At 43.0% G+C, this 12,853-nt stretch overlaps 1 protein-coding gene and 5 non-coding genes across 6 annotated transcripts in view; 3 read left to right on the top strand and 3 right to left on the bottom strand.

Annotated features, from left to right (window-relative positions):
* The window catches only part of slit2 (slit homolog 2 (Drosophila)), a 79,501-nt gene extending 74,535 nt beyond the window's left edge, over window positions 1-4,966 (top strand). The window contains exons 35-41 of the mRNA XM_030787707.1: window positions 130-267; window positions 414-654; window positions 810-940; window positions 1,251-1,405; window positions 1,556-1,844; window positions 3,105-3,313; window positions 4,725-4,966. Coding sequence (XP_030643567.1) covers window positions 130-267; window positions 414-654; window positions 810-940; window positions 1,251-1,405; window positions 1,556-1,844; window positions 3,105-3,313; window positions 4,725-4,966 — 1,405 coding nt within the window. The remainder of the gene's footprint in view (window positions 1-129; window positions 268-413; window positions 655-809; window positions 941-1,250; window positions 1,406-1,555; window positions 1,845-3,104; window positions 3,314-4,724) is intronic.
* A 5,801-nt stretch (window positions 4,967-10,767) lies between these two features.
* Window positions 10,768-10,840, top strand: trnaa-agc (transfer RNA alanine (anticodon AGC)). Its single transcript has one exon. It is a non-coding gene; the product is annotated as a tRNA-Ala (tRNA).
* An 89-nt stretch (window positions 10,841-10,929) lies between these two features.
* On the bottom strand, window positions 10,930-11,001 carry trnaq-cug (transfer RNA glutamine (anticodon CUG)). Its single transcript has one exon. It is a non-coding gene; the product is annotated as a tRNA-Gln (tRNA).
* Window positions 11,002-11,108: 107 nt separating this feature from the next.
* On the bottom strand, window positions 11,109-11,182 carry trnai-aau (transfer RNA isoleucine (anticodon AAU)). The gene has a single exon. It is a non-coding gene; the product is annotated as a tRNA-Ile (tRNA).
* Window positions 11,183-12,457: 1,275 nt separating this feature from the next.
* Window positions 12,458-12,529, top strand: trnad-guc (transfer RNA aspartic acid (anticodon GUC)). The gene has a single exon. It is a non-coding gene; the product is annotated as a tRNA-Asp (tRNA).
* Window positions 12,530-12,724: 195 nt separating this feature from the next.
* On the bottom strand, window positions 12,725-12,811 carry trnay-gua (transfer RNA tyrosine (anticodon GUA)). Its single transcript is given in 2 exon segments — window positions 12,725-12,760; window positions 12,775-12,811. It is a non-coding gene; the product is annotated as a tRNA-Tyr (tRNA).
* Window positions 12,812-12,853: the final 42 nt, after the last annotated feature.

The raw sequence follows: 12,853 nt of genomic DNA, 5'->3' as shown, positions 1-12,853 counted from the left end.
CTTTTGTTCTGTTTTATATCAGTTGAGAACTGGTGAAATTATGTACGGGGATGTTGCGTATGTGTTTGTGCTGTCTTTGATGTGGTGTGTGGTTGCTGGTCTGATTGTAAGATCTGTGTGTGTTTGCAGATGTGAGTGTACTCCGGGCTATACCGGTGAGCAGTGTGAATTAGATTTTGACGACTGCTCGGACAATAAATGTAAGAATGGAGCGCAGTGTATTGATGCCGTCAACGGCTACACGTGTGTGTGCCCTGAAGGATACAGGTAAGTACACATACACACACACACACACACACACACATACATGAAAACGCTAATAGTACTAAATCTTGGATCCTGTGCACTCTGTGTGTGTGTGTGTGTGTGTGTGTGTGTGTGTGTGTGCGCGTGTGTTTCTCTTTCTATTGCAGTGGCTTGTTCTGTGAGTTCCCTCCACCAATGGTCCTACCGCGGACCAGCCCGTGTGACAACTATGACTGTGCCAATGGAGCTCAGTGTGTCGTCATGGATAATGACCCAGTCTGTCAGTGTCTCCAAGGTTACGAGGGACCGCGCTGTGAGCGGCTGGTTAGCGTGAACTTCATCAACAGAGAATCCTTCTTACAGATCCCTTCCAACCTGATAACAGAGCAGGCTAACATATCGCTGCAGGTACAGGCAACACACACACTCACACACACACACACACACACACACTCACACACAAAAAAGACACACTAATACACACACTTAGTTAAACTTAAGGTATACTGAAAGTCAATGGTACCTATGCACCATGTGTGTTTGTGTGTAACTTGTGTTGTTAGATCGCGACAGATGAAGACAACGGTGTATTGCTCTATAAAGGAGACAATGAACACATAGCTGTGGAGTTATACAGAGGTCGTCTGAGGGTCAGCTATGATACAGGGTCCTACCCTCCCTCTGCCATATACAGGTATCATATTTGTGCACAATCACTACACTTTGAAATATTACTTAAATATTTCATTGTTACACAGTCTCAAGGATATTGCGACTGTTTTACTCATATAAAATCTTATTATTATTTTGTGTGATACTTAATCCTAAACAATTTCACTATATTGTAGCCAGCCCCCAGACACTTGCATTTCAGTGTGTTGCAAGCAGTTCGTTTTAAATATCACACACCAGTTTAGGTGACCTTGTGACCTCTCTCTCTCTCTCTCTCTCTCTCTCTCTCTCTCTCTCTCTGTCTCTTCGTCTCTCTTTCTCTCTCTCTCTAGCGTGGAGACGATAAATGACGGCAGTTTTCACGTAGTAGAGTTGGTGGCTCGTGACCAAACTCTATCCCTCTCTATTGATGGAGGCAGTCCCAAATCTATCAGCACCGTGTCCAAGCCGCCCACACCACCCAGCCCATCACCACTGTACCTCGGGGGTACGTCTACACCCCGAACCACACATTCATCATGTGTACAGAGGAACAAAGCACTGCCATCGCTCTTAGTCATGACGTTACAAAGTGTCTCTTCTCTTCTCTTCTCTTCTCTTCTCTTCTCTTCTCTTCTCTTCTCTTCTCTCCCAACAGGTTTGCCGGTACAGGCAGGTGTAGCTGCGCTACGTCAGGGTTCGAATCGGAACGGTTCCAGTTTCCACGGCTGTATTCGGAATCTCTACATAAACGACCAGCTCCAGGACCTTACGCAGTTTCTGCTGCAGGAGGGCGTGGTGCCCGGTTGCCAGCCGTGCCAGAAGAGTGTGTGTGCCCACGGCTCGTGCCATCCCACTGGGCATTCCTCATTCAGCTGCGAGTGTGAGCCGGGCTGGACGGGACAGCTGTGTGACCAGCAGATCAACAACCCCTGTGATGGCAATAAGTGAGAGACTGGATACGCACGCGCACACACACACACACACACACACACACACACACACACACACACACACACACACACACACACTTTCCCTCTCCTTTTACATTTTTCTGTACTCACCCTGTTTATTGCTCTTTGTTCTCTTCTTTGTTCTCTATCTGTTTTTCTTTTCTTCTCTCTGTCACACTCTTTTTCTTTTTACTGCTCTCTCTTTTCACATTCACTCTTGACTCTCATAGGAGTATATTTTGGCTCCTGTAAAAGTACTGGACTCTGATTTGATGGTACCATTATAAAACTATGCTGTTATTGGCTGACATAACATGGGTGGTGTGTGTGATTGGCTAGTTGAAAGCGATATTGGCAATATCCTGGTAGTGCCCAGGTGTGTAAATTTTATGTCTGCCAGCGTTATCAGCGGGGTGTTTCTGACTTGGCTGTGTTAGGACGAGCAGCGTTCACGCCACCTTAACATTAAAAGTGGTGCTAAAGTGTTTTTTGGACGGTACGTTTTGTGTGGTCATATCAATTGCACGGTACGAGTTCATGTTCATAACGTGAAATTAAATAAATGATCCAGATATGGTTTTTGTTTTGGTTTGTCCGACTGACAATATAATCATCATTATTCATGTAATACTGTACATGTATTCATACACTGTCTTTAACCAATCGATATTTTTATCAAGCTTGTTTAAAAAAATATGTAAGGGTTTATTTATAAAAAAAAAATGAAGTAACGCCCTTGAACAAAGAAATAATTGAAGTTTCCAGAACTGTATTTATTTTACCCATAAAGGCCTGTTTTAAATTGCGGACCTGGATCTGGACAGCACCGTGAAGAGCCGTTGATGTTTGGGCAAGCTGCCTTTATAGCAGTGCCCCATCTTTTTTAACAGATGGCTGTGCCTAACACACACCTTTACTACAAACCATACTTGATTCAATTACAGGAGGTCAAATGCACTTATTTCCAGCGTCTTGGAAACTTAACATATCCGACCTTGACATACCCATAGTGTTTTGCTCTACGCAGCAAGTTTCAGTGCCATTAAACTCGAGTTCTTTATGTTTGATGATTAGTCAAAGACATGATTGCGAATAAGTGAATATGTTTGAATGTTTGACTTTAATCTCATTTGAATATTTCAAATAAGTGTTTCTCGTGAGCAAAACCTTGAGTAAATGTTATACGACAGACTCCTCATGCTCTCTCCCTCTCTCTCTCTCTCTTTCTTTCTCTCTCTCTCTCCCCCTCTCTAGATGTATCCATGGCACCTGTCTGCCCATTAATTCATACTCCTACAGTTGCCGTTGCCAACCAGGTTTTGCGGGGGTACTTTGTGATGAAGAGGAGGTCTACAGCCCTTGTCAATCACTGCTGTGTAAGCACGGCCGGTGTCGTGTGTCTGGACTGGGCAAGGCTTACTGCGAGTGTAACAGTGGGTACTCCGGAGAAAACTGCGACAAAGGTACCAGCCCTCAAACCTACTGAGAGACTTCACATCTCCCTTTAAAAACTCATAAAACCCTCAAACCTACTGAGAGACTTCACGTCTCCCTTTAAAAACTCATAAAACCCTCAAACCTACCGAAAGACTTAGAATCTCCCTTTATCAACTCATAAAACCCTCAAACTTACTGAAAGATTTAACATTTTCCTTTAATGACTTAAAGCCCTCAGACCTACTGAAAGAGTTAACATCTCTCTTTAACAACTCATAAAACCCTCAAACTTACTGAAAGACTTAACATTTTCCTTTAACGACTCAAGGCCCTCAAACCTACTGAAAGAGTCAACATCTCTCTTTAACAACTCATAAAACCCTCAAACTTACTGAAAGACTTAACATCTCGCTTTAAAAACCCATAAAACCTTTGAACCTCCTGAAAGCCTTAACATGGTTCTTTAACGTGTACAGTTAGCACAGAATTTGACTTTATCGCTGTCATTGAAGGTTGAAAAGAGCTCAACCAAAGAACTGGAAAAACATTTGAGTAGTTTGAAGTTGGTCTATCAAGTAATCCTGATTTTTTTCCTATTAAAAGTGACTCACCTCTTTATTTGTAGCTGATTAATACCAAATCTTTTGTATCACAGTGTAGATGTAAGACACTTCTCTCACTAACCTTCACTCATTTGTGGATTCGTAACCATCTGTCAATGCTTTTGTGACGAGTCTGAATATGTGTTTTAATGGTCACGCAGGACTGTTCAACATCTTAACATTTTTTTGTACCCTGCTTCTGTGTTGTCTTGTTGTTTTATTGAAACTCTAACCAAGCGTAGTGACTAATATTTCTTTTTTTTTTTTTTTTTTTTTTTAGTTTTGAAATTAATTAATGCTAACAATATTTTCTAATCTCTAACCTCCAAGCTACATCTGAGAGTCCACATGACCCTACTCAGGTCCAACAGGTGAGAGAGAGAGAGAGAGAAAGAGAGAGAGTGAGAGAGAGAGAGAGAGAGAGAGAGAGAGAGGGAGTGTGTGAATGAGAGAGAGAGAGGGGATAATGTTAAGCTGTTTCCTCTCAGGGATATCGTTTGCAGCATGCTTTCTCCAAACCATTTCCATTTTCACATTTAACCCATGTCAGAGCATTTTTTCCACTTTATTTGTGGTCGGTTTCTTTTATCCCGGATCTGAAAGTGGGAGAGAGGGATCTCTTTTTTCACATTTCCTCTCCTCTCCTCTCCTCTCCTCTCCTCTCCTCTCCTCTCCTCTCCTCTCCTCTCCTCCTCTTTCCATTTGTGTGTGTCACTCTGCTCGGGTTGCTTCCGTGGACTCTTAGCAGGCTTACATTTTTTTTTAGGCAGACTGTGTCAATCATGGTGAATATGACCGAATATTCCTCTCTGTCTCTCTCTCTCTCTCTCTGCAGAGGTGGCGTGTCGAGGGGAACGGGTCCGAGATCACTATCAGAAGCAGCAGGGCTATGCGGCGTGCCAGACCACAGAGAAGGTCTCCCGCTTAGAGTGTCGGGGGAGCTGTCAGGGGGGATCCTGTTGCGCTCCCCTCCGTAGCAAACGGCGGAAATACACCTTTGAATGCACTGACGGCTCCTCTTTCGTCCAGGAGGTGGAGAAAGTGGTCAAATGTGGCTGTACAAAATGTCCGTCCTAAAAACCTCTTTTACTCTCTGTCTTTCTAACTCTCTCTCTTTCTTTCTCTCTCTCTCTCTTTCTCCCTCTCGCTCTCTCTCTCTCTCTCTCTCTCTCTCTCTCTCTTTCTGTCTCTCTCCCTCCCTCTTCCTCTCCCTCACCCTTTTTTTTTTTTTTGGTCAACATTGGACTAATGTATGCTTCCCTTAATGGAGATGTTGAATTATTGTAAAATACAGAACAAACCTATTTTTTATTATGAAGTGGAGAAAAAAAAGACAAAAAATAGATTTTAGTGATGTTACTTTTTTCCTTCATTTGCCATCATTTTAGAAACTGTGACATTTTTGTTTACCTATTCTGGTGTTTTTTTTTTGTTTTGTTTTGGTTTCAAAGTTATTTTGTTTGTGAATATCATGATTTGTAAATGGAGAGCAGACAGAGTTTGTCTGTTTTGTGGGGTTTTCCTCTTCTTCTTCTTCTTCTTTTTTTTCTGTTTTTTGTTTTTGAAGTTGTTTTTTGGACTGCTGGTATTAAATATTGCCTGGACTCTAGGTTTGCTCACACGATAACGTTAACATGGAGATTCATAAACAGGATTAGGCCTGAAACCACTGAGACACTGACAACCACACACACACACACACACACACACACACACACACACATACACGCATGCATGCACATGCACACACACACACACACACACACACACACACACACACACACACACACACACACACACGTGTTCATGCACAAACACACATATATACTCACACTTGCAGTTATCAGCCCAAATAAGGTCATGTGTAGGTCCTTTCAGCCCGTGTAATGGTGGAACTTTGTTATAATTGGATATGAGTTAGGGAGGGGGGGATTACCAGACATCCACAGTCATCTGTGTATTTCTGTTCTATTGATGCCTAACTCACCATATAAATCATTTGTATTTATTATATCAAGAATTGTTCACACTACTTAGTGAATAGACCTCCCCGTTGGATTACAGCTGTCTGTTAATATATATTAATTTATAATTGTTGAGCTTGTTTTTGTTTTTTGTTTTTTTTTGTTTTTTTTTATTTGTTCATTACACATAGCCTGTCAAGTAGGTTGACTAACATTGTGTCCTCCTTCGTTTTGAGAGGTTGTTTTGACCAATGAGACTATTGTATTTACCAGAAACCTTAGTGACGTTTTAATCTTCAAATGTGAAGTGGAAACATTGTATATTTTTGTCAGATTTCCTGAGAATTTGTATTGTGTCAGAAATGTTCTTTATATTAGAGTTTAAATGTATAGTTCAACTTTCCCATGTATTTTACATGTATTTTAGCTAGAGCACACAATATCTAGAGAGTTTGAAAAGTAACAGTAGCTACCATAGGATATGATAGACTTTCTTTGTAAAACTGTCCTCCTTACAAAACGTTTTTAACGAGATAAAAACAAAAAATAAATAAACAAACTGTGACTTTTTCTAAATGATACTACTTTGTTAACCCGTTGTTATCCCCAATGTTAACATGTTGCTGCTAAATTTTTATTGTAGACATGGCTGTTAATGATGATGATGATGATGATGATGAAGATAATGGTGATAAGGTGTATTATAGAGGACCGTGCTCATGCATAAATATGAGCTTATTGTTTATCTCATCACTTAATAAAGACCTCCCTCCCTAGTATACGTGGCCCCACCGTTTCCTATATATAGACTAATATCAGTCCCTGAACTGATGTTTGTTGATTAAACACAATATTTACCTCATTCACTCTTGTCTGGAATATTGTTTTTACTTGTTGCTATGATGTATTTCTGAATATGATTATGACTGATTGCTGTTATTTATTTGAGTAATTTATTTATTTATGCTTATTTCTAGCTTTTTTTTCTTTCCCTACTGCAAAACCGCACTGCAGAGTCATTGTCCTCATATGTGCATATAAATGAGAATGTTTATATGCACAAAAAAATTATATATTAATTCTACAATCAGCCACAAGAGATAAAGCACAGGTTGTGTTAAACAGTGGCTGCTGCAATACTCAGCAAACATTTTTTATCAAATATTGCCCCCTGGTGGAGCTTTGCAATCTGTGCATTATAAATGTTGAATAAGAGAAAAGCTAGTGTGGAGCCCAAATACAAAAAGATGAGCTGTGTGGTTATGCTTTGGCAAGTGTTTTGTAAACTACAAAAGTACAGAGCACTACAAAAATGTTTGAACTTCTTTTCATTCCATTCACATGCTAGTTACAACTGATCTTCATATTATAATTACATTACATTACATTACATTACATAACATTACATTTAATCACTTTGATGATTACAGATGCTTTTATCCAAAGTGAGTTCTAAGACGGGCGTAGTACAAAACCAAGCAAATAGCCATTGAGGAGCTGACTGTTGAATCAATGCTAAGTTCATTATCAGGCTAGATTCACAGGCAAGTAAATTAAAGAAGATGTTAGAGTAAGCTACAAGTAGGTCAAAGAGCCCCCATGGTATAAACTGTCATGAGCTGAGTATCACAATTAAGTGCGAGGTTAATCTAAATCATAAAAAGAGTCAGGGCTGATAGGTCAGTATGGGCATAAGTTCATGGTAAAAGTAAGGAAGTGCCATGTAGTACATGTTATGGAGTGATAAGTTGTGCATTAGAAAATAGTTCATAATGTAATAGGTAGGGGTTGAGTATTGAATGGTGCTTTAGTTAGTGGCTTGTGGAGGGAAGGATTTCACAGAAAAGGTGAGTCTTTAGGTGGTTCTTGAAGATTGCGAGGGAGTTGACAAAGAGTCCAGTCGGTGACGTTTCTGCTGCGGGGTGGTTCGAATCGCCAAATGCAGGGTCTTTGCAGGGACCATGGGTCTTAACAAGCGACTCAATAGGCGCTTTCGCACCGGAGGAACTTTTCATAGTTCTTAGAACTGTTGGAGAAAGTACCCCCTTTTTGGCGTGTTCGCACCGCAGGAACTTAGAACGATTTTAGTTCTAAGAACGCCGTTTTGAGGGGCTTTTTTAGCCCCTACTCCATGGTAGGTACTTTTGCAGCACAACAGGAACCTTGTGACGTAGGTGTACAGCCATTGGCCCAGACGCAGGTATACGATGATTGCAACCGCCATTTTTAAAGATCCGTGCAAAATATAAAGTCTTAGAACGTATTTCATTTAGCTTTTGATATTCATGTCTCAAAATGTCTGGAATTGTAGGAGGGGGCACATCGTTTTTATGTTTTATTTTACCGGTATTTTATATCCCCCAAAAATGACCATTTTGCAACGTCCAATGTATATTTGTACATTGAAGAGGTAGCGTACACTCCGCTTCGGTAGGTGCTTGTGTGTCTGCTTGTGTGGCTGTGATCCGCATTTTAACCTAAAATAAGAATGTGTTTATCCAGCTTACGATTTTAGGGCTGCGGCGGGGGAAAAAGAGGGGGAAAAAACACGATGCCGCGAGCAAGGGTCAGGCACAAGCGCTATGCTAGCACCCGAAAAGTACTATGCCCATCAAGTCATTCACTGCTACTGCGGTGGTAAATGCATAAATGCAATGGGAAATTATTTTCTCCATTGGACTGGGTCTATCGCCATACAGTTTTATTTTCGTTAATGAGAAGGCAGTTATAGGTTATCTAATGTGCAATCAATATTTCTGTCATTCAAATTCAATAAAACTCATTGCGTATACTGTAGTCTAGTTTGTCGATTTCTTTTGCCGCAGTAATGGTTCTTTTTTTCCTTTTGGAGGTATTTAAAAGGTCTTAAAAGTCATTAAATTTGTACTTCAAAATGTGCAGCTATCCTGGTTAGTCGTAAACAACAGCTCTTAGCTGCTATACCGTCGGCCGGCTTACGTCACTTCAGCGTTCCTACTGGCGGTGCGAAAGCAAACAGAAAAAAGGCCCTAGAACGAATGTAGTTCTAGGGGAAGCTCCACAGGGAGTAGTTCCTATCGAATTAGACCCTAGAACTGTTCGGTGCGAAAGCGCCTAATGTACGGAGGAGCGGTTCCGCTGGTTGATCTGAAAGTCTTCATCCAAGCCACAATGTCTGTGAGGCATGCAGAGGAGATAAGAAACAGAGGAATCCTCTAGTGGGAAGAACAATAAGAGCTGGGTGTGTCATCAGTGTAGGAGTGGTAGGAGAAGCCATGCTGCTGGATGACAGAGCCCAGTGAGGTAGTGCACAGAGAGAAGAGGAGTGTTGTGAGCATCGATCATTGAGGCGCTCCAGCTGTTGCCAGGTGTGCTTTAGAGACCGCCCCTCTCTGTAATACCCTGTAGGATCTTCCTGAGAGTTAGAACTCAAACTGAGTGCCATCACCTGATGCTGAGGTCAGAGACAGTCGCCGGGAGGATCTGTTGCCTTACAGTATCGTGGACTGCAGACAGGCATAGAAAAGTGAGGACCGACGGCTTGGAGGCGGCCCTTGCCACCTGCAGGTCATCCACAAAGGGTGAGGAGGGAGCTTGAAGTTGAAAAGAGCGTACTTGCTGTTAAAGAGTACCAATTCATCTCTTTTTGATAAAATAAGTGACATGTTCTGGTCTGTGGTGCTTCACACAACTCTGATACAGGGCATTACTTTACTGACAACTGACATAAAATATAAGTGCTCTGCATGTAAATTTCTTCTCCTGTCTTATAAATGCATGGTTTCTCAGTTTAAAAACACAACTGTTCGTTGTTGACTTAGAAGTGACATTTCATTTTCTCGTTCTAGAAAATAGTATGGTAAGATTGTGTGGGAAATAAGACTTCTTTTGTCCATAACTGTGTTAATTTGTAAACACAAATACAAATACAGAAAATTTCACTAAAATCTCACTGAAAGTTGTGTCAAACTGAAGAGTAGCAAACTGAAAAATTAAAATAGAAAACAGGTATCATAGAGAATGAATGGTTGTTAAGCTCAATTCCTCAAAAAAAAGAAAAAAAAAACCTTATTAAAATCAGCTCTAATCATCATATGAAAATCAGATACACTTTAACATATTCAGGTCTCTGAATCACTCTATATTTAATGGAGCAAGGCTGAAATTATCATGAAATTAATTGTTAATCTCCTGAAAGGGGGTCAATGTACTGTTTTATGTAAGACTCACAGAAATGATTTACAGACACAGAAATAGTTTATATTTCTATCTAGCAGCCAAAGTGAGTATAACAAATGGCTTTGGCAGAAATTGTTTCAGCAAAGCTAGGCTTACTAACAACAACAAATGCTTTGTGTAAACTATTGTACAGGACACCAAAAATGATTTGCCATGCACATACAACATAAAAGTAAACAAAACCATGGATGGATTTTGCACCATTTTGTTTTTGATATAAATGAAAAAAAATATTTGAGGACAGAATTTTGAGGGGATGTCGGTTTGTATATGAATGTATAAAGTCTGTTTGTTTGGTTACATACTTTGTTTATCTGCTTTGTCTTTCATCCAGTATTTAAATTTGACACAAATATAGGCAATTCACACCTGCAACCCATGCAACTGGGCTGGTAGTAAGGGTACGGCTTCTACATTCAGGGGGGGTGAGTATGTCTTATAAATGCATGGTTTCTCAGTTTGGTGTGACGGTTAGCTAGTGTTTCAGTTGGTTTGCCCTCCCCACCCCATGCATGATGCTGTGGCTAGCTAAGCAGCTAGTTTGGCTAATGCTTTTGTCAAGCCTTAGCTTTGAAGTTGAGCCGACAAACTTTTGCGGAGGGGCTCTACCGATGTAAGCCACTGGCCTGCCGTCCAAGTGCACCTTGGGCATCCGAGGGGCTGGGCGAGAAATGGTGCCGGGCAAGACGGCGGCATGGGGAATTAGCTCAAATGGTAGAGCGCTTGCTTAGCATGCGAGAGGTAGCGGGATCGATGCCCGCATTCTCCAAGGTTGTGCCTTCTTTTCAAAGTTTTCTTAAGGGCAGGGCAGGGCAGCCAGTTGGCGAGCGGCGTCCCACACGGCAAACGGTTGCCAAAAGGTCCCACCGAGATTTGAACTCGGATCGCTGGATTCAGAGTCCAGAGTGCTAACCATTACACCATGGAACCCTCCGAGTTGCTGCTCGGGCCTTGGGCTCTTCACACGACGAAGAGCTCAGGGCTCAGCAGGAAGGGTCGTCCACGCGCTCCCTTGGCCGCAAAGAAAAGTAAGGCGCTGGCCCGTACGGGGATCGAACCCGCGACCTTGGCGTTATTAGCACCACGCTCTAACCAACTGAGCTAACCGGCCTAACAGGCAAGCACTTTGAGCCAGCAAAAAAAAAAAGAAAACAAACAAACAAAAAACCCCCCGAATAAATAGAGCGCTCAAATATACTGGTCGCTCCAGGGTTCTTTCACGTTGGCTCCGTCAGAGATGCATGAGGCGAGAGGGTCAGAGAGCCTGGCTCTCACTTATGGGCACAAAGCCCCTGCAGACATAGGGCCACAGCACCTACAGGCACCCACAGCACCTACAGACACCCACGGCATATATATGAAAAGCAATGGAAGTGGGATCATCCACCGGCAATATAAAGACCACTGCTCCCACCAGCAGTGCACGGCGGCGCGCTCAAACGTGTCGGAAGGGGGACATATTTGACACGGGGCTTCCATATATTAGTGGTGGGCATGGGAGAGTACTGCATTTTCTGACAGCCTGGCTCCGTCTTGGAGGCTGGAAATGCACTGATGTCAATAGCTTGTGTATTCCTTCGCTGTGGTCAAACGGGTGTGGGTGTTGGGAAAGTGTCAAAGCTGCTGACCAAAAGGCGTTAAGGCCGTTGGCCTCGTCCAACACCTGCCCCCTGGGTTGTCTGTCGGGCCGTTATCAAGCTCCCTTTGATGTATTGTGGGAGAGGTGGGAGAGTGCACAGTTTTCAATAGCTTGTGCATCCCCAGCAGTTTGCAGAGGTTTAGTTTCAACTACAAAGTCCTCTGTACGCTTAGACTGTACTGTCCCCCAGACAATACACTGAAGGCAGCAGAAAGTGTCAAAAACTGGAAAAGTCTGCCAACTCTCGGGGCAGTCTCTGAGGGGATTTTTTTCTTGCACAGTAACAATGGAGCAAAACCTGAACATTAGCCACTAAATTGTAGGCAACCATCTGTAACCTGTAACGCGTGAAAATCCTCTGCTGCCGACTTGACATCAAACGTGTCCAGTGAGTCTTTGCAGATTGCGGTGCTGTTAATAGGCTGTTTCGCTGTCAAAACACAAATGTCCTTTTTAGGGATAGCCTTGGTTATAGCTACGTTTTGGTTGAGCATTGTTACCGGACATTTTGACCGGTTGATGATGATTACAATGGTTCCGCTCAAAACTGGGGGAGACGCGGGCCGGTTGGCTAGGTGGCACCAAGGTTGAAAGAATCCTGAACGGAACCGGTTCAGGAACCCGTTCCCTGTTGGCGGTAAGGGGGCACTTGCGGAGCTGCTTGACCCAGAGGTTCTGTCTTTTGCGTGTTTGTCAGTGCCCCCAGCGGTTTGCATGTGTTGGGTGCCCTCAGCCAGGGCCAGTGTGTCCTCGTTAGTATAGTGGTGAGTATCCCCGCCTGTCACGCGGGAGACCGGGGTTCGATTCCCCGACGGGGAGCAGCAGCATCTTTTGTCCCTGGTTCACGACCTCCACTCTCAAGTAGCAAGGAGCGAGGGTCGCGGACCCTCTCTGCAGCACCGCAAGGCAAGGTCCTGCAGCAAAGTTGCTCTGGGTCAGGCGCTGTGTCTCAGGAAAAGTGACCCAAGCAGGCGGCCAGACATCGTCAAAGGACTGGATCAAATGAAAAGTCTGTCCTTCGAGCCGGACTTGAACCAGCGACCTAAGGATGGCCAGGATTACACCTACAGTCCTCCGCTCTACCATCTGAGCTATCGAAGGGCGCGGAGCCGTAACAGGCGCGCGCACACACACACACACACA

The sequence above is a fragment of the Chanos chanos genome, chromosome 11, assembly GCF_902362185.1.
Source record: "Chanos chanos chromosome 11, fChaCha1.1, whole genome shotgun sequence".
Lineage (NCBI taxonomy): Eukaryota > Metazoa > Chordata > Actinopteri > Gonorynchiformes > Chanidae > Chanos > Chanos chanos.
The sequence above is the reverse complement of the archived record's forward strand: the minus strand, read 5'-3'. Positions and strand labels throughout refer to the sequence as shown.